Source organism: Phocoena sinus, chromosome 8 (assembly GCF_008692025.1).
Source record: "Phocoena sinus isolate mPhoSin1 chromosome 8, mPhoSin1.pri, whole genome shotgun sequence".
In the NCBI taxonomy this organism is placed as follows: Eukaryota; Metazoa; Chordata; class Mammalia; order Artiodactyla; family Phocoenidae; genus Phocoena; species Phocoena sinus.
Window position 1 is genome coordinate 104,901,860 of NC_045770.1, and position 18,361 is coordinate 104,920,220.

The window sequence follows — 18,361 nt, forward strand, 5'->3', positions numbered from 1 at the left end:
GCCTCAGTGTCCTCAGCTGTAAATGAGACTGCCTCCCACCCCCAGGGCTTCTGGGAGGGTAAAATGAGCCGACAGGTGTCAGGTGCCCTAGTAGGTGCTCCGTGAACGTCAGTTCCCCCGAGCCCTATCCCACCTACTGGAGACCCCGGTTCTTCCGGCCACACAGTCAGGCTTTCCGGGAACCCACCCCTGCTTGTGTCAGGGACGGGGAGAGGCTGGTTCTCCGGACTCTGTCGGGTCAGAGGAGGCCCTGCGCCCCAGGCCTGGGTTCCTGACCTGACTCCGGCAGGTTCTACTGCAGTGACATTAGACAAGTCACTTCCCTCTGACGCTGCTGTGAACCTGCTCAGCCCTGCCCTGCTCACCTCCGAGGTGGCCCTGAGGACCTGCTGTGAGCCTCAGGGGTTAGTTCTAAACCCACCCTGGTAGCCCCTGAAGCTTCGAGTGTCTCTCAGTGATTCATGCTGAGTGGAAGCGCCAGGGCCAACCGGCAAGGAGAAAGAAGTTTGGGGGTGCTCCCCACTTAAGACCCACGGGTTCTGGTCCTCTCCAAGACCCGGGTCCTCGGTCCTTCCTCCCTAGGTCCCATCTCTGCTGCTAGCAGAACGGTTGAGGCCCAGAGCACAGCTCAGGTGACCTAACTGGGCGGAGCAGGGAGGGCAGGGGCAGGGGCGCCTCCTGTGAGGAGGGACCGAACCCTGAACCCAACGTAGGCTGCCCCTTCCCGCCGCCGTTGCCGGGCTCCGCACCTGCGCCCCGCCCCCAACGTGTTTGGGGGGGCGGGGACGAGGCGGCCCGAACCTGTGGAGACACGAAGGGAGGGGCGGTGGCCACTGCTTGCGGGCTCCTCAGGTCGGGCTGGACGGGTGTCTGGCCCTTTAAGGTCCGCCCTCGAGGAGGTGCCAGGCCCTGGTGGCTCCGGACTCTCCTTCCTGGTCCTGCGGGGCAGGGACTGTCCGTGGGGCTGCGGGAGGGTGCTGTGCCCCTGCCGGCCCAGGTGCCCCCGGTCTGGTCCCATGGCCCTGGTCACAGTAAGCCGCTCGCCCCCGGCCGGCGGCCACTCCACGCCTGTGGGGCCCACGGTGAGTCTGGCTCTGCTGTGGTCCTGCCCACGCAGCTGGCTGCCAGTTGGGCCTGGGGGAGTGTTTGCTGTCCACGGGCAGCCTCCCCTGAAGCCTGGGGGTGTGCGGAGGGGGACTTCAAGTCTCAGGCTGTGGGGGGAGGGGTTGGGGGGGAATCTTGAGGCAATCAGGAACTCGGACCAAGGCGAGATCTGGAGCCGTGACCGCCTGCGGAGGCCCTACCCCGCTCTGGGCCCAGACAGGGGCCAAAGCCTCAGGCGCTCCAGCCGCGACCGCCCGCACCCCTCCCTCCCCCCCCCCCTCCCGCCCCCTTACCTCCGGCCGCTGGACCTGAACCTGGGCCCGGGCTCCCCCAGTGCCTCCACGTGGAGAGTGGACTGCAGCGCCAAGGGGACCTGACCCCCTTTCTGGTTCCATTCCCCACTGCGGGGGTGGGCGGTGTGCGCGGAGGGGGCGCGATCCCTCCACCATCCACCACAGCAGCCCTGAGACAGGGGAGAGGAGAATCCTTCCCTGCCTCTTCACTCTGCCCTGGGGGCTGCTTTCTCAGCAGGACCAGGTGTCCCAGCGCAGAAGCCGGCTCCAGCGAAGGTGAGCACCTCTTCCCAACACACGCACCTCCGTCCAGCCGCCAGCCTTGGCCACAGCCATCCTGGAGGACTTGCAGCCAAAGCCCGCTACGTACTATGTGGGGCAGTGTTGCCAGTAGGCACAGCTGGTGGGCACAGCTGGCTGCCTTTGCTTTCATCTTCCCCCTGGTCAGTTGGAGCTCCTTCACCCACTGTCCTGGACCTGGCTGTGGCCAGTGGTCACGAGCCAGTGGGCAGCATGGGACGGCAGGGCCTGAGGACTCCTGAGTCCCCACCAGGTTCACGGTATCTACTGAGTTAGGCAGGTGGGAAGGAAAAGGAAGCAACCTCCACCCCTCCTCAGACAAGAATAGGTGGGCTGGAGGCTTGAGAGCCTCCAAGGCAGTGCTTCCCAAAGTGTTGGGGCAGCATTACCTGGGAACTGGTTAGAAATGCACACTCTCAGGCCTCCATTCCAGGTCCACTGAGTCTCTGGGGATGGGGTCCAGCACGTTTTAACAAGCCCTCCAGGTGATTCTGACACACCCCTGTCCTAAGAGCTACGATGGGCCATCATGGTTTCCCTGCTCCCCTACCAGGCAGAGCTTTGCAGTACTCGGCGGGGCTGTCCTGGGACTGCAGGATGGAGGCGATGATGGAGATGCAGCCAAGGCCAGCTCTGAGCCAGTGGAGGACCCCCCCGGGGAGGAGCAGCCCCTCGGGGACCAGACAGACGACGGGCATGGGCCCCAGAGTCTCAGGAAGCAGGAACAGAGTCAGCACCTGCGCCTCATGGTGGGGCTGCTAAGGCCACAAGACGACATCCGCCTGGTGAGGGCCCCGTCCAGAGCCCTCTGGCCCTCTGAAAGGGGAGAGAGCCACTCCCCAGGTGGGAGGAGAGGGTGGAATGGGGCCAGTGTGTGTGTGTTTGGGGAGCAGTGGTGCGAGAGCAGGGGGCCCCCTGGGGAGCGTAGTGGTTACCCAAACCCCGATGACTCTGCTGTTTCGGCTAGAGTTGTCTTAACAGGGCAATCCGGCCATGTCTTCGGGTCTCTGGAGAGCTGGGAAAGGATGGGGAGGTTTGTCCGATGTGAGCCTGTAGGGTCAGATTAGGTCCAAGAGCTGGGAATTACCCAGAGGCGGGTTTCTGTTCAACCAGCACAAGACCTTCCTGACTGTGTGAGTTGCCCACAAATGAACTGGTGCTCAGGGGGGCCTGCTGAGCACCCACCGTGGGCTCATGTGCTGGAGGGGCCCGTGCGGGAATGGGACACAGGCGGGAAAGTGAGGACCCGTTCCCAGATGCCTGTGGAACAACCTCACTGCAGCAACGGGAAAAACAAGATGCAGTTTTTTGTAAGGCAGAATTAATTCCACAGAAGCACCATCCTTTATTGTGAAACTGTGTTCTTAATAGTTTTTTGGTGAAAAACATTCCTTGAATCAAATTATGGTAATGGCAAGTGGAAAGGTGTTTCTTAAACCTCCTTCCTAGGCAGAAAAAAAAAAGGGCAATCTGTCATGCCCATTCTCCCCTTTTGTTCACACACACCCTCTCTGAGAAGAATCTTTCTAAACATTTTATTGGACCATGAGATCCCAAAGTTGGGAACCACTAGATTGTAACCACTGATCTGGTATCTGGGAAGAGAGGGATGGGTGCAGAGGGAGCAGGTGGCAGGTCTGTTCTAGACCCGGCTGTGTGTCAGGTAGGGGTGGGGGGAGCAGGGTCCTCTGGGCCACTGTGACCCCGGGCTTTTCCCTTCCCATCTTCCCCAGGCAGCCCAGCTGGAGGCGGCCCGGCCCGCCAGGCTCCGCTACCTGCTGGTAGTTTCCACAAGAGAACGTCTGAGCCAGGATGAGACAGTCCTTCTGGGCGTGGATTTCCCTGATAGCAGGTGGGAGCAGGGAGAGGAAGGGAGGAGGGCAAGGAAGTGAGGTGCTGGGTGACAACAGCTTTCCCTCTGTCCCTGCCAGCTCCCCCAGCTGCACCCTAGGCCTGGTCTTGCCTCTCTGGAGTGACACCCAGGTGTACCTAGATGGAGACGGGTAAGAGGTGGCAACTGGAGGGAAGGGAAAGGAGAGGGGCCAGAGGGTGGAATAACTAAGTGTGATGTATGGGGGTGTGTGTGCAGGGGTGTGGTGGGTACTGGGGAGCAACTGCAGAACTCTAGGCTGGGCCTACTCTCAGCTGCACTTGAGATTCACTGTGTGATCCTGGGCAAGTCACCTAACTGCTCTGGGCCTCAGCTGCCCCATATCTGGCAACAGGGCTTATTTTGAAGTTTAGATGATGTGTATATATCTTGAGGATCAGCCTTAGGTGGCTAGTGGGTAGGCCTCTCAGGGGGCCCTGTCCCAGAGCCAGGAGCTGGGTTCCACCCCCACCTGACCTCCCACAGGGGCTTCAGTGTGACATCTGGTGGGCAGAGTCGAATCTTCAAGCCAGTCTGCATCCAGACCATGTGGTAAGGGGCTGGGTCTTGAAGATGGCTCAGGGTCTGGGTAGGGGCAGCAGGGAGGACAGCGTGACCCAGCCTCTCCTCTGTCCCAGGGCCACGCTCCAGGTGTTGCACCAGGCATGTGAGGCGGCTCTAGGCAGTGGTCTTGTGCCAGGGGGCAGTGCCCTCGCCTGGGCCAACCACTACCAGGACAGACTGAGCTCTGACCAGAGCTGCCTCAACGAGTGGATGGCCATGGCTGACCTGGAGTCTCTGCGGCCTCCCAGCATCGAGCCCGGCCGGTCAGTACAGGGAGGGGAGGAGAGGGGGCTGTGCCATGGCAGAGCGGGGAAGGGGCCCCTGGACTGACGGGCTCGGTTCCCAGGCCCTCGGGACAGGAGCAGATGGAGCAGGCGATCCGGGCTGAGCTGTGGGAGGTGTTGGACTCCAGTGACCTGGAGAGCATCACTTCCAAAGAGGTGGGCGGGGTGCCGGAGACCAGCGGGGGAGCGGGACCCTGGTTGTGGGGGCCTCCGGCTGGGCCCCAGAGTGGTCCTCTCCTTGGAGCCTCCCACTTTAGCTCTCCTGCTGTCTAAGCTGTTCCCACGTGCCTGGCCTTAGCTTCTCTGCCTTGATGGGACAGAGTATTGTCCTCAGAGGCCCTTCCTCCCCCAGGGAAGGCCGGGGCATCGGGAGCCTCGCAAGGTGCCCCCAGCCTCCCTCACCCTCCTGCCTGCAGATCCGCCAGGCCCTGGAGCTGCGCCTGGGACGCCCTCTCCAACAATACCGCGACTTCCTCGACAATCAGATGCTGCTCCTCATGGCCCAGCAGGACCGGGCGTCCCGCATCTTCCCCCACCTCTACCTGGTGAGCTGCAGGCTGAGGGCTGGGAGATGGGGCCTGCTGCAGCGGGGGGAGAGGGCCAGTGACGCTCTCTCCGTGTTCACAGGGCTCAGAGTGGAACGCAGCGAACCTGGAGGAGCTGCAGAGAAACAGGTAGGGTTTCGAGCCCTCCCAGGACTGCCCGCCCTCTGTCCTCCCCCGTGGGGAAGCCTGGCCAGAAACCCCCAGAACCCTCTAAGCAGCAGCTAGCTCTGCTTCCAGCTCCGCCCCTGGGGCCGTTCCCCTCATATGGGCTCAGGCGGGGACAGGGGAATAAGCTACCCTGCTGGTCTGCTGGCAGCTCCCTGGCCCCCTCTTAACCTCCCCCAGCTGTGAAGCGGAAAAGCCCCTCTTCGCCTGACCACGTCTCTGGGAGAAGGGAGAGCCCCTCTCCCATAGGAGACCTGGCTGCCCGCTCCCGACGGCTCCTGTCACTTGTCCACCATGGCCTTTCGGGAAACCTGCTGTGACCCTTGTCATCCAGCTGCTGCAGATCCACCCCATCTCAGCTGAACTCCGAAGCCCATCTCTAACTGACTTCTGACGATAACAGAAGGGCGTGTGTTGCAGGCCGCCGAGCAGCTACCTGGAAGTGGGGTGGGGACGGGCCAGGGGGCACAGTACTCAAGCCCAGTGGGGTGAACCGATTTGCTCAAGGTCACTGTCATCTCCTCCTCCCACTGCAACTGTGCTGCCCCCACCGGACCCTCAGAACCAGAAAACTAACACCCAGGTCCGCCGGCTCCGCTGGCCAACGGGCCTGGTGCCCGTGGCCATGTCAGCCTGGCCTTGTGCCCCGTTCTGCAGGGTGAGCCACATCTTGAACATGGCCCGCGAGATTGACAACTTCTACCCCGAGCGCTTCACCTACCACAACGTGCGCCTCTGGGATGAGGAGTCGGCCCAGCTGCTGCCCCACTGGAAGGAGACGCACCGCTTTGTGGAGGCTGCAAGGTCGGGCCGTCCCACCCCTCCGCCCACCCCATCCCAGCTTCCTGCCGTCCAGGGCCCATGCCCTCCTCCTGCCTGCTCTGCCCTCAGCTTTTCGGGCCCTCAGGGTCCTTAACCTCCTTTCCCCTCTGCTCTGGGAGGTGAGCCCACCACCTACCTACCTGCCTTTCCCCGACACTGATGGCATGGCAAGGGGGCGGGGGAGGGGGAGGGTAAGCTGACCCGGTTCGGCCTCCACAGAGCACAGGGCACCCGGGTGCTGGTCCACTGCAAGATGGGCGTCAGCCGCTCGGCCGCCACAGTGATCGCCTACGCCATGAAGCAGTACGGCTGGAGCCTGGAGCAGGCTCTGCGCCACGTGCAGGAGCTGCGGCCCATCGCCCGCCCCAACCCGGGCTTCCTGCGCCAGCTGCAGACCTACCAGGGCATCCTGACCGCTAGGTACGGAGTGGGGGACAAGGGGAAGGGGGTGGGTGGGGGTGGGTGCTGGAGGTTGCGGCTGGGTCACTGGAAGCTGACTCAGGGCCACCCCCTCGCAGCCGGCAGAGCCATGTCTGGGAGCAGAAAGTGGGTGGGGCCTCCCCAGAGGAGCCCCTGGCCCCCGAGGTCTCTACACCGTTCCCACCTCTTCAGCCAGAACCCGGGGGCAGTGGGGAGCTGAATGTGGTGGGGTTGGAGGAGAGCCAGGCAGCCCCAAAAGAAGAGCCTGGGTCACGGCCCCGTATCAACCTCCGCGGGGTTATGAGGTCCATCAGCCTCCTGGAGCCATCCTCAGAGCTGGAAAGCACCTCAGGGGACGGTGACCTGCCAGAGGTAAGGCTGGGGCTAAGGAAGCAGCCCAGGTTGAGGCAGAGTGGGGGCCAAAATGAGGAGGGGGCAGGTGGCTGGCGGATGGAGAAAGTCCAGGACTGGGGCTCGGCTTGGCCCTGAGCGGGGGGCACCTGAGCAGGGGGACCACACCCTGGGCAGCTCCTTTTCATCCCCTCAGAGTAGCTGAGGAGAACCGATGAGGACAGGCGAGCGCTGCCTTCCACGGGAGCTGGAGAGCAGTCACGGGACAGGGCCATCTGGTGGGCTCCACGGCCAAACCAGCCCTAGGCTGGCGGCTGCAGGCAGCTCTCAGCCTGACGAAAGGACTTGCTACCTAAGCGGCAGGGCTGCCCAGCCTTAGAAGGAGCATCCTCCCCAGGCCAGGAGCTGCACAACCAACTGTTGACCCCAGATGGGTGTAGATAAGATGATCTCAGCACCCCCTCCCCAATCGGAAGGGCAACCCATCGAAGGATGGCATGCAGAGGGGTCATAGCACTCACACAGCCGAAGTGCTGGCTGAGTAGCTAAGCAGCCTCTCTGTGCTAAGCGCTGCAGGGCACAAGTGTGAGACCTGGCCCTTGCCTTAGGAAATCAGGCCCCCCATGTGACTGGAGTCCAAGGTAGCTGACCCGGAGGAAGGAGAGCTCACCTCACAGAGGACGGGAACATTTGGGAAAGGCTTCCTGGAGGAGGCGGCACTGGGTGTGGAAGGCTGGAGGGAGGAACAGATGGTTGATGGGTGGGTGTGTGTGTTCCTAAAGGCAGGGTGTCCTCACTCAGCACCCAGCCCAGGGCCCGGCACCCGGGAGATGTTTCCCTTGTGGCTCATGGGACTGACTGTACAAAGCAGTGGGGGGCAAGAGGAGGAGGAGAGGACCCCAAGGACGCGGCGGGTGCAGGGGAGCTAAGGAGGGCTTCTGGGGGCCAGACAGGTGAGGGCTGAGGAGCAGTGGCAGTAGGGCTGGGGCGCTGCCTTCCCTTCTAGGGAAGTCTGACCTGTGAGTACCTGTAGTAGCTTTTTCTGTATTCACTCAACAGTGCTCTGCATCTACCCTTTTCTAGGCTCTGTGCTCCGTGCCCCTGCCTTGGAACGACTTCCCCGTGACTCTTCTTTATACTCTCATCCTTCCAGGTTTTCTCTCCAAAGGAGTTTTCAGATGAAGATCCTCCACAGCCCTTCCCTCAGCTCTCAAGCGCCAAGGGAGGCCAGCAGGCCCGCAAGGGGCCTTGGCCTGCCCTGAAGTCCCGCCAGTCTGTGGTTGCCCTCAACAGCGCCGCCCTGGTGGCCAGCCGGACCCGGGCCTTCCAGGAGCAGCGGAAGGCTGGCTGTCTGTCCACACCCAGGCACCAGAAGGTGGTGAGGCAGCCCAGCGTGGATGACAGTGGCGAGGAGGGCGAGGTGTGAGCCCACACACATTCCCATGCCCCCCTAGACACAAACAGAGGCGCCAGGACACAGCTCCTGGGACGAGCACCCCTCACTCCTGTCGGCCTGTCCACGTTCCTCTTAGCTCCTCCCCAGGAGGCCCCAGACTCCCGTCACTACAGCCTCAGCACCTACAGCCTTAAGTCTCAGACCCATGTCCACCTGCCCAAGGGCTCAAGATTTCCTCCACATTTGGGGATGTCGTAGAGAGACTGAAGGTGCCTTTGGGGGCAACAGTACCCTAGCTTCATTCTCACCTGCTGCCTGAAACACACACTTGCAGCCATGGAATAAAAAACAGAGTTTCTCAGTGCAGAAAGGCTAATGCTCCCTCCCTCCCCTACTCCTGTCTGCCTCATCCCCCTGACCCCATTTCACTCCTGGGGCTCTGCAGAGAACCAGTGGCCCCCAAAGGCCGAGAGTAACCTCAGTCCCCAAACGTGGGAGTTTCTGAGGAGTGGGGAGCCAGAGCCCTCTGACGGGGCTGGCCGATCAGCCTCCCTCACACCCCCCATAAGCAGCCTGAGTCTTCTGCTGCTGCCCCCAGCACCCTCCACCTGCACTGCACTGGAGCACAGGGCACTACGCCAAAGAGTCTTCTTTCTGAGCTTCATGGCCTCTGGCCAGTTTTTCATAGTCTTAATAGTGTCTGGCTTTGTACTTAGAAAGAAAAAACATTTTCATATTGTTTTCAATTTTATGATAAAGCTTGTCGGTCCACTCTTTCTCTGGTTGCACAAGGAGTGTGGCCTCTCCTTACCCCTTCCAGCCTCTTCATAGTTCCCAGGTATCTTGCGACAGGCCCGAACGGGGAGTGGTGTGTTTGGGGTGGGGTGGGAGGAAGAATGGGGAAGAGAAGAGGGGAGGTGGGCGCTATCTCCTTCATCTCCCGGGGCAGGGCCTGGGTAAATGCTAGCTGCCCCGCCCCCCTCAGGCAGGTCGGCAGGGGAACAAGTCTACGCTGGACAGCAGGTGCTGGGCTCTGTCGGGGCAGCGGAAGGGAGTTACCCATGAGGAAATGGAAGCTGTCGATGCCTATGTGGACAGGACCAAGCCCGTCCCAGAAGCTAATTCTCCTTTTGGGCACTTGATGCTAGTTCTTGAGCACACTTTGGGTCCCAAGAATCTTCTTCTTGCTGCAATGCAAGAGAGCCTGACTTTCCAAGCCAGCCTATCACTGCCAGGGAAGAAGGCCCCTCGGTGGGCCCTCCCCTCTGCCTAGGGGTTCCTTCTGCTCAGTTACAATGTTCAAGAAGAGAAAGTGGGTCCATCTTTGTCACTTCTCTCCCCTCTTCCCAAGATCATATGCTCTGCCCTGTAACACTCTAGTTTGGTTGGGGGTTGGGAGTGGGTGAGTGCAGCTCCTTCCCTCAAAGCAGGCCTCAGATAGGAGCTGGCGGCAAATGTTCTTGTTGATTGAGACCTCACTCCCAGTTTTAGGAATGAATCTCTCACCCAGACCCTGGTGGGACCCCCAGCACTGCTCTAACCCTAGTGGACGGAGGAGCAGGACACTTGGGTTCTAGCCCCAGCTGTATCACTTACAAGTTACTTCATCTTAAGTCTCTGTTTCTTTCTGTAAGACAAAAGGATTAAACCAGGAAATCCCTAGACCCCACCTCCTGCTTTGATATTTTAACAATACGTGTCCTCTGTACACTGACAGAATTCAGCCTCAACATGCTCTCTAGAAGAGGAATCATTTGTACCTGTCTGTGGGTAGCAGGCCCAGGGTCACAAGGTGGGGTACAGAGAAGACAGATGTGATTCTTGATCCATTTGGCTGGTCCATCCTGCTGAACAGGGAGAGGGCTGCCTGCCATCTACAGCCACCCATGAGTCCCACCCAGACTGCCCTTTCAGCAGTTCTGGGCCGGGGCTCGGGGACAGTGGGGGTGACTGTCAGGAGGGAAGCCAAGGTCGGGCCCTGCCCTCCTGCAGTCAGTGCAGCTGGGAAGGCAGGATCCAATCATGAGCTCAGAGCTGTGGGGCCCACTAGAATCTATGGAGGATTCTGAGAAGAATTCAGCACGAGGAAAAACGAAAATTGGAGGGGAAATTATCTGCATCAAAAATACAGACAAGGGGCTTCCCTGGTGGCGCAGTGGTTGAGAGTCCGCCTGCCGATGCAGGGGACACGGGTTCGTGCCCCGGTCCGGGAAGATCCCACATGCCGCGGAGCGGCTGGGCCCGTGAGCCATGGCCGCTGAGCCTGTGCGTCCGGAGCCTGTGCTCAGCAATGGGAGAGGCCACAGCAGTGAGAGGCCCGCGTACGGCAAAAAAAAAAAAAAAAAAATACAGACAAATGATTAAGAACTATATGTACAGTGGGAGTTCCCTGGTGGCCTAGTGGTTAGGATTCCGGGCTTTCACTGCTGTGGCCAAGGGTTCAATCCCTGGTTGGGGAACTGAGGTCCCTCAAGGCGTGGCATGGCCAAAAAAGAAAAGAAAAGAAAAAGAACTGTATGTATAGACAAAGCTCATACAAATTGCTAAAGGGGCAAAAAACACAGTTTAAAAAAAAAAGATATAAAATGAAAAGAGTGTCTCCCTCCGATCTTGTCCTCCAATCTTTCACAGGCAACCATTGTTACCAGCTTCTTCTAAGGCTCTCCAAAGACATTCCATGCTTAAGTCATCAAATACATTTGTGTATTCTTTTTTAAGTATAAATTAAAGCATAGTAACGTACTATTCTGCATTTTGAAAATTTTTTTCATATCACAGAAGAGCTGTACATCAGTACAGAAAGCTCTGCCTAATTTTTAAAATAAGCACATATTCTCTTTTATGGAACCCATCATGATTTAAGTGGTCATCTACTGATGGACATTTATATTGTTCTGGGGTTTTTTTTTTTTTCCATTTCAAGTAATGCTTAAGTACCCTTGTATATACTTTCTTGTGCACACATGGCCACTAATTCCGTAGGACATATTTCTAGAATTGCCGAAGCAAATTCATTCTTCGTTTTTAATTCTGAAGGGCACTGCCTAATTTCCTTGTAAGAAGTTGCACTAATTTACAACGAATAGGAATGCCTGTTTATGTTCTTATAGGACTGTCCAACCTGCACATCAGTCACCTCATATGAACCTTGCAACACTCTCAGAGAAGAAAGGGGAGCCATTACAATTACTACCGTTTTAGAAATAAGGAAACTGAGGCTCAGAGAAGTAACTGGGTCTCCGACAGTGCCTGAATTAGGTTTCTAGATCTCAGTCCAGAGGCCTAACTCAGGAATGGAGAAGGTGGTTCCAGGTCAGTCAACGCACTGGGCAGGGAAGCCGGAGGGATGGTCAGGACAGGCCCTGCTCACAGGGTCCCAATTTAACTCCCACCCGATACAGGAGCCTCTTAGGGGCCGGCCCGACTAGAACACTTGTGCGACGAGGAGCTCGGGTCCCTCGGGCAGCCGGTCCCTCCTGGGCCAGCTCCCACCTCCACAACGTTCGCCCTCCGTCGGGGCCGGCTCGACCCGGCCTGGGACGAGTCACGAGCCAGGGCGTCCCCTCATGAGAAACTACCTTTCAGGCCCTGGCGGCCTCTCCTACGCCGGCAGCGCCCAAAAAGGGCCCAGGGCGGCCGGGTAATCCTGCGTCTCTGAACGGACCGCGACGCTGGAGCGCCATCTTGCGTCCGTTCCTCTGCCCACCAGATGACAGCCCGGAAACCACATTTCCCATTGTGCCTAGCGCGTCCGCGCAGGCGCAAAGAGTTTTTTTTTTTCCCGTTTCCAGGGCAACCTAGCCCTCCTCGGTCCAGGTGGCTAGACCCTGCGGAGGGTCGAGCCGTTGCTCCCCGTCAGGTGCCCCGGCGCCAGGACCGGGTCTACAGACTGTTGGAGGGGCAGAGTAGGAGCCTGAGGAGAGGAGGCCAGGCGACCCTGCCTCCCTCCGGGGCCAGCGCTTCCGAATTCTGCTTGGCGTCCGGGCGTCCGCGCCCTCCTGGGGCCTCGGCCTTCTGAGGCGAAGGGGCCAGGGGAGGCCCGGGTTAGCGAGGCCATGTTCGGCTCTGGCCTGCGCGGCCCCGCTCGTTCCACGTCAGCGCTTTGTCACTCCCGGCCGAGGGCCTGCGCGCCGCCAAGTACTCCCGAGGCGCTGGCCGGTGAGTTGATGGTTGGCGCCCCAGGTGAAGGTGCTGGTAGCGCCGGGCAGGATAACGAGCGCTCCCAGGGTTGGATACGGCTCTGCCTGTGGTGGACCCGGGACCTGCGCTCAGCGCTCTGGGCTTCACTTCCCCCTCTGTAAAATGGAGTTTGGACTGGTACTCTTGTGCACCTTGCGATTCCGTTGCAGAAAAGCCCCTGGCTCTGTGTGACCTAAGGGACATGTCCCTTTATCTCTCTGAGCCCACGTTTCCTGTCTGTAAAGTAAGGAGGTTGAAGCAGATGATCCCTAAGTTCTCTTCTAGGGGATATGGGGTCGTTGTCCCTCATTGCACAGCAAGTGCAAAAAGAAAAAAAGGGAACTGGATGGTTTGAGCAAGAATCTCAGCTCAAGATCTAGAGTCAGAGACACTTGGGTATGTGACTTTGGGCAAAGTGATTACATCTCTTGAGCCTCAGTTTCCTCATTTGCAAAACTGGGGGTAATGATAGAACCATCTCAGGTTTTTGACGGTTAAATGGAGTAAGTTTTTAGCCAACCCGTAATAAGCGCTATCCCAGTCCCAGCCATCAGTTCTGATATTTTCAAAAACATCCCTTAGCCACTATGAGAACTTTTCTTAACTTTTGGAGTCTCGTCCTCTATTTAATTTATTTATTTAGGCTGCACCATGTCTTAGTTGTGGCATGCAGCATCTTTAGTTGTGGCATGCGGACTTCTTAGTTGTGACATTCAGGCAGGATCTAGTTCCCCGACCAGGGATAGAACCGGGGCCCCCTGCATTGGGAGCGTGGAGTCTTACCCACTGGACCACCAGGGAAGTCCCCACTTCCTCTGTTGATGGGCAAATCTGTCCTCCTAGGAAGGATGGTTTTTATAGGCTGATTCTGATGGGGACATCTGAGCCTGCTTACCCAAGGCTGGGTGCTCATGGCCAGGGTATCTCTTCCGTTCAGCTGTAGTCTGGGTTATATCACTACCACACAGCATTAGGAAGAGTGAAAAGCTGGACACCACGTAGTGAGAAGATACTTTCCCGTGCATAAGATACACACAGGATGTGAGCACTTACATGTTATAGTGCAGAAACAGCTGACTGTTGAATTATAATATTTACATAATATACCATTTACATAAGACTGGATATATATACAGTTATAAGGGATACATAAGAATCCTATGTTACCTACATTGAGTTCAAGCTTTGTATTAATTGGGAAAATTCTAATAAGGAGTTTTTAATTAGTGATGAAAATGTATTATTTTTAAATCTGAGAACTCCCAATAGCTTCACAAACAAGACTTCACTCATCCAACCGGCATCTTTATGTGGAAGCCGTATTCCATGAGTATTATTTGAGCACCTGTTATGCATGTGGTATTTTGGGGGGGGGAGACTCCAAAGGATACAAAGATGTGTAAGATGGTATTTGCCCTCAAGAAACATGGAGTCTAGTAGAGAAGATCAACTATGCATACAAAACACATATAAGTAGAAAGTGACATGTCTTGACAGAGGTGCAGGTAACTGTGCTGTGAACATTCAGAGGCAGGAGACACCACTGCAAAGTGGCTATATGATGAGAGCCAAGGAGCAGACAGCATTTGTGCTGGGCTGTGAAGCATGTGGAGAATGTGGATATGCTAAGAAGTAGGGAAAAGATATTCTGGGCACCCTCCCCACAGCCCTGAGACATGGGGGAGAAATGTCTGTAGATACTGAGCTCTTAGAAGACAGGGACTGGCTTTTGGTCAGTGCTTTTATTCCCAGCTTGGCACATGGATGGCACACAGTAAGTAATAGTGAATGAACGGGAGCTGTGAGTTTCCTGCAGAGGGGAAACGAGATGTGGTCTCTCTATTGCCCTGAGGCCCTTTTATTAGGCTCACATGCTTCTTACAGCCACTCTTCCAGGGGAAGAATGTGAAGAGGCAGATGGTTATGGGGCAAGGGCCATATCATTGGCATGTTTGGTGCAGGACCAGCCAGCTGGGAGCAGAGTGAACAGGGTCTCGTGAATGAGTAGGAGGGTTTTGTGAGTCTCCTTGTCTGGAACTGAGCTGAACAGCTGCAAGGGGAGGAAAGTACAGCACAGGAGCGTGAAGCAATCTTGAGGACCGATGATGGACACTCCTCTGGCTGTTGTGGCATTTGTGTCTGTTCTTGGCTCTTCGTTTTCAATGGCCCACTCTTCCCCCGAGACATTTCTCTCCCAGCTGTGACCCACCTGGGAGTGGGAAACTGTGTGCACCACAGCAACAGACTGCCGAGGCCTGCAGCTGCTGCAAGGGGGTGAAGCTGGCTCGCAGCACCATCTTCAGGCTGACTCCGAGGCTCTGCCCTTCCACAGGCCTGCTTAGGGCTGAACTTGCGCCAGGAGCTAGCGCTGAAGCAGACCACTCAGAGCAGTTGTCCCATGACCTGGGAAGTGTTAGGAGCTGGGACGGAGCTGTTACTTGAGGAAGGCAGAGCAGAGAAGATTGAAGGGAGAGTGGCTTGAGGACAGGGCAAAGCCTCCCAAGTCCTGTTTAGACGTCCCCTCGGACCCTCTGTTGCTCACAGAGGGTGCAGTCATCCTCAGAACAAGGAAGCTGGGGAGAGGTTAAGTGAGTACAACGAAGGAAGGGATGGGACACAACTGACTGTCTATTTTGTCCCTAGATGTGGGCTGGTGCAGGACTTCTGGGGGCCACAAATGCTCCTTTTGCTGGAGATGTGACCCAAGGTGAGCTGTTACACCCTCTTCCTGGCAGCCTGTGCTCCCACCCCGGAATCCTGCGCTTCTTCTCTGTCCTGCCTCTCCAGTTTGCTTCTACTCCACTGGCTGCAGGTAAGTGCCTGCTGGGTGTGTCAGGATTCCTGTGTAGCGAAGTGCCCCGGGAGGCCTTAATTACTCCAGACCTGGTGCAGCTCAGGGCCTGTGGTGGAGGCCTACATCAGGCTACTTCAGGGGCGTGGTGATCCACTGCAATTTACAACAGCTGGAAAGTCTTATGTTGCGACTTTAACTTTCCCTTCTGAGAGATATGAATTTTTAGGTTTAGGTCAAAGAGCCAGTGGTGGCACTTAGACCAGTAATCTTTCCACTGCCTTGGCTGTCACTAAAGGTGTGCCATCTGCCTCCCGGTAAGGCTAACCTGCAGTTAAACCAGGACTTCCCTTCCTTGCCATTTCAGCCAGATTTCCCTGCCCATTTCCCTCAGTTTTCCAGCCCAGCTTTTTTGTCGCTGGACATATTTGACCAGAGCCTCTCACTCTCACGCCCTTGCTAGTCACTGACTTGTCTCCATGGCAGCAGGTCACACCAGAGCTGGTACTTCTCCCCTTACTCGGCCAGGTTTGCTCATTCCCAGGCAGACGCCCTGGAGAGCTGGCGCACTTTAGGGGATTCTGTATCTGGGCTTGAGGACCAAGAATACAAAAGCTGTTTTCCCAGTGGGTAGGGAGGCAAGTTGGCAAAGGCTGCCCAGTGGGATTCCCTGGCCTGGGTCGTGACACCACCCCCCAGCCCCTGGCACCCCTGATGGCAGATCAGTGAGCCTGGGAGGTAGAGCTGGGGAGGCAGGTGTGGCAGGGAGGGTCACCCAGAGCAAGCCCGGGCTAGCGCAAGACCCCACGTGCCAGCCTGACTCAGGCCGGACATGACCGTGGTGGCAGGCGACAGGTTGGGTGAAGGAGGCTGCCCCTCCCTGGAGGCTGGGGCAAGGAGAAGGAGCTGATTATATGCACCCCACATAATTGATCTTCATGCGGCCTGAGAAGGCGTGGAGCTGGGCAGCTGTGCCCAGGACAGCAGCCACCTGCCTCTGCAGGCCGCACTCTGCTGTGCAGCTCACCTCTTGGTTTGGTGGACTGACTCCAAGGCCTCTGACTTTCTCCACAGCTTCCACCCTCCCTGGTGGCTCAGCTAGCTGCCTCCTCCAGCCCTGTCCCCAGTCTGATTGTCTCTGTGTCCTAAATGTTCCCGTGCTAGGCTGAGCTCTGCCTCATCAGAGTGTCCACACTCCTGCCGACCTTGAGCTTCTATTTTCTACACAGAAATGGGAAACTGGGAGAGGAGGGCTGAGTGCCATGGGGATCGAGTAAGTGGTTTAGGGGCAACAAGTGGAATTATCTGAGGATTGGTGGGATGACTGAGCTGGTAAGCAGAGACCCCCTCCGCCAACCCCAGTACTGCCGGGTGTCCTGTATGGCAGGTGGGGCTGGATGGAGCAAGGCCTACTGGGTCTCCCTGCAGCCAGATATGCCGCAGGCGGTCCCTGCTGCCCCCAGCACCACCCTGTGCTGGCCTCTCCCTCAGCCCCGCTCCGTCACCTCTTCCGTCTCTCCCTCCACCCCTGGCCCACCCACACCTGAGCTGCTTAGGAGTGCCGGTCTTGGCCTGCATGCTGCAGGACTGGTGCAGATACTTGATTCCTCTCCTCTTACTGAGGAAAAAGGACTCTGAAAAGAGGGGAAGTTAGGGCAAGAAGACCGAACTACGTGCGGGCTCAGTGGAAAGGAACCAGGGGAGATGCTGAAGAGACACTACCAGAGAAGGACTCAGGGTACCAGTCAGCCCTAAGGGCCTGCTGGTCCCGGGCATGGGTTGTGGGGCCAGGTGAGGTGGGTCCAGTGGAGAATTCTGGTTCTGATTGGACCCTGTCTGACAGCCTGGGGGCCTGTGAAGGATCCATTTGACAGGAAGGCAGGGATAAAACCAAACCTACTCCTTTTTCTTATAGTTCATGTCTTTGAGCCTTGAGCTGCAAACTAGCCTCTCCTGCTGACTTTCCAATTTTCTGTGTTCTCCGACACCCAGATGTAAACCTCAGGGTGATAACCCGCACTTTCCACGTGTACTCAGTTATCAAATTCTGAGGGTCCTTCATAAAACAGTTGCCTTTTATTCCCACTTCCTCCACCTAGCCCAAGTCCCTGCTCCCATGCCTAGACTACTGTAATAGCCTCCTAGCTGTGACGCCCTTTGGTCTGTCCAGGGCATCATGACTAGATTAATCCTGCAGAAGAATTGTTGCTGCCATGTTTATTGCCTTCCGTGGTGCTCTCTGTTGCTAGCCAGGAACAGTACAGCCTCTCTGTTCTTTAGCTCAGGACCTTTCCCACCTTTGGCACACAGCCTACCTAGCTTTCTGGCTTTATCTCCCAGAACGTCCTAGCATGCACCTTTGACTCAAATCAAACTAGATTACTCAGTGTTTCTTGAAAGCACTTTTTCTTCCTCTTAACCTTTGCTCCTGCTTTTCTCTCTGTCTGGAAGGGTCCTCTCTCACATTCATTTACTCATTTTAAAATATTTATTGAGCACCTTCTTTGTATTTTGAACATCTTCAGACTTAGAGAAAAGTTGAAAGAGTAGTACAATGAACATGTATCTAGATTCACCAGTTGTTAACCTTTTGCCACATTTCTTTCTCTTTTCTCTCTCTTTTTCCCTAGATCCACTAAAAATAAGTTGCAGGCATTAAGACACTTCACCCCTAAATACTTTGGCCCATATCTCCTAAAAATGAGGACATTTTCTCACGTAACCACAATATCCTTTTGAAAAATTTGTGGTAAAATATACATAACGTGAAATTTACTATTTTAACCATTTTAAGTATACAGTTGCGTTGCATATAGCTGATTCACTTTGTTATACAGCAGAAACTTAACACAACATTGTAAAGCAATTATACTCCAATAAAGATGTTAAAAAAAACCATGTATACAACTGTGGCATTAAGTACATTCACAGTGTTATGCAACCATCACCACTATCCACTTCCAGAACTTTTTCATCATCCTGAAAAGAAACTGTACCCAGTAAACATCCCATCCTCCCCTGGTAACCTCTGTTCTACTTTCTGTCTCTATGAAGTTGCCTGTTCTACGTAGTTCATGTAAGGGGAATCATGCAATATTTGTCCTTTTGTGTCTGGCTTATTTCACTTAGCATAATGTCTTCAAGGTTCACCCATGTTGTAGCATTGTCAGAATTTCATTCCTTTTAAAGGTTGAATAATATTCTGTTGTATGTATATATCACATTTTGTTTAGCTGCTCATCTGTTGATGGACACTTGGGTTGTTTCCACCTTTTGG

The 18,361-nt window shown here is 56.3% G+C and overlaps 1 protein-coding gene and 1 long non-coding RNA gene across 6 annotated transcripts in view; both read left to right on the forward strand.

Moving 5' to 3' along the window:
• Positions 1-810: 810 nt before the first annotated feature.
• SSH3 (slingshot protein phosphatase 3) lies at positions 811-8,890 on the forward strand. 3 transcript variants are annotated; one of them, XM_032641489.1, is made up of 14 exons: positions 811-1,082; positions 1,633-1,673; positions 2,251-2,482; positions 3,431-3,549; positions 3,629-3,700; positions 4,054-4,119; positions 4,206-4,394; positions 4,478-4,571; positions 4,832-4,960; positions 5,043-5,089; positions 5,783-5,929; positions 6,167-6,367; positions 6,564-6,739; positions 7,872-8,890. In XM_032641489.1, the coding sequence occupies exons 1-13, from the start codon at positions 1,017-1,019 to the stop codon at positions 6,727-6,729; spliced, it is 1,569 nt and encodes a 522-aa protein (XP_032497380.1). In that variant the 5' UTR covers positions 811-1,016; the 3' UTR covers positions 6,730-6,739; positions 7,872-8,890. The 3 variants fall into 3 exon arrangements, with proteins under 3 accessions (XP_032497380.1, XP_032497379.1, XP_032497378.1); XM_032641488.1 differs by having other exon boundaries at positions 816-1,082; positions 1,636-1,673; positions 6,466-6,739; XM_032641487.1 differs by having other exon boundaries at positions 817-1,082; positions 6,466-6,739.
• Positions 8,891-11,918: 3,028 nt separating this feature from the next.
• Positions 11,919-18,361, forward strand: part of LOC116757788 — a 52,230-nt gene continuing 45,787 nt past the window's right edge. For 2 of the 3 annotated variants that reach the window (XR_004351080.1, XR_004351082.1), the window contains exons 1-2: positions 11,919-12,272; positions 14,937-15,105. This is a non-coding gene — a long non-coding RNA (uncharacterized LOC116757788). Of the gene's footprint in view, positions 12,273-14,936; positions 15,106-17,714; positions 17,892-18,361 lie in introns of those variants that run through there. The other variant, XR_004351081.1, reaches the window with a different exon arrangement.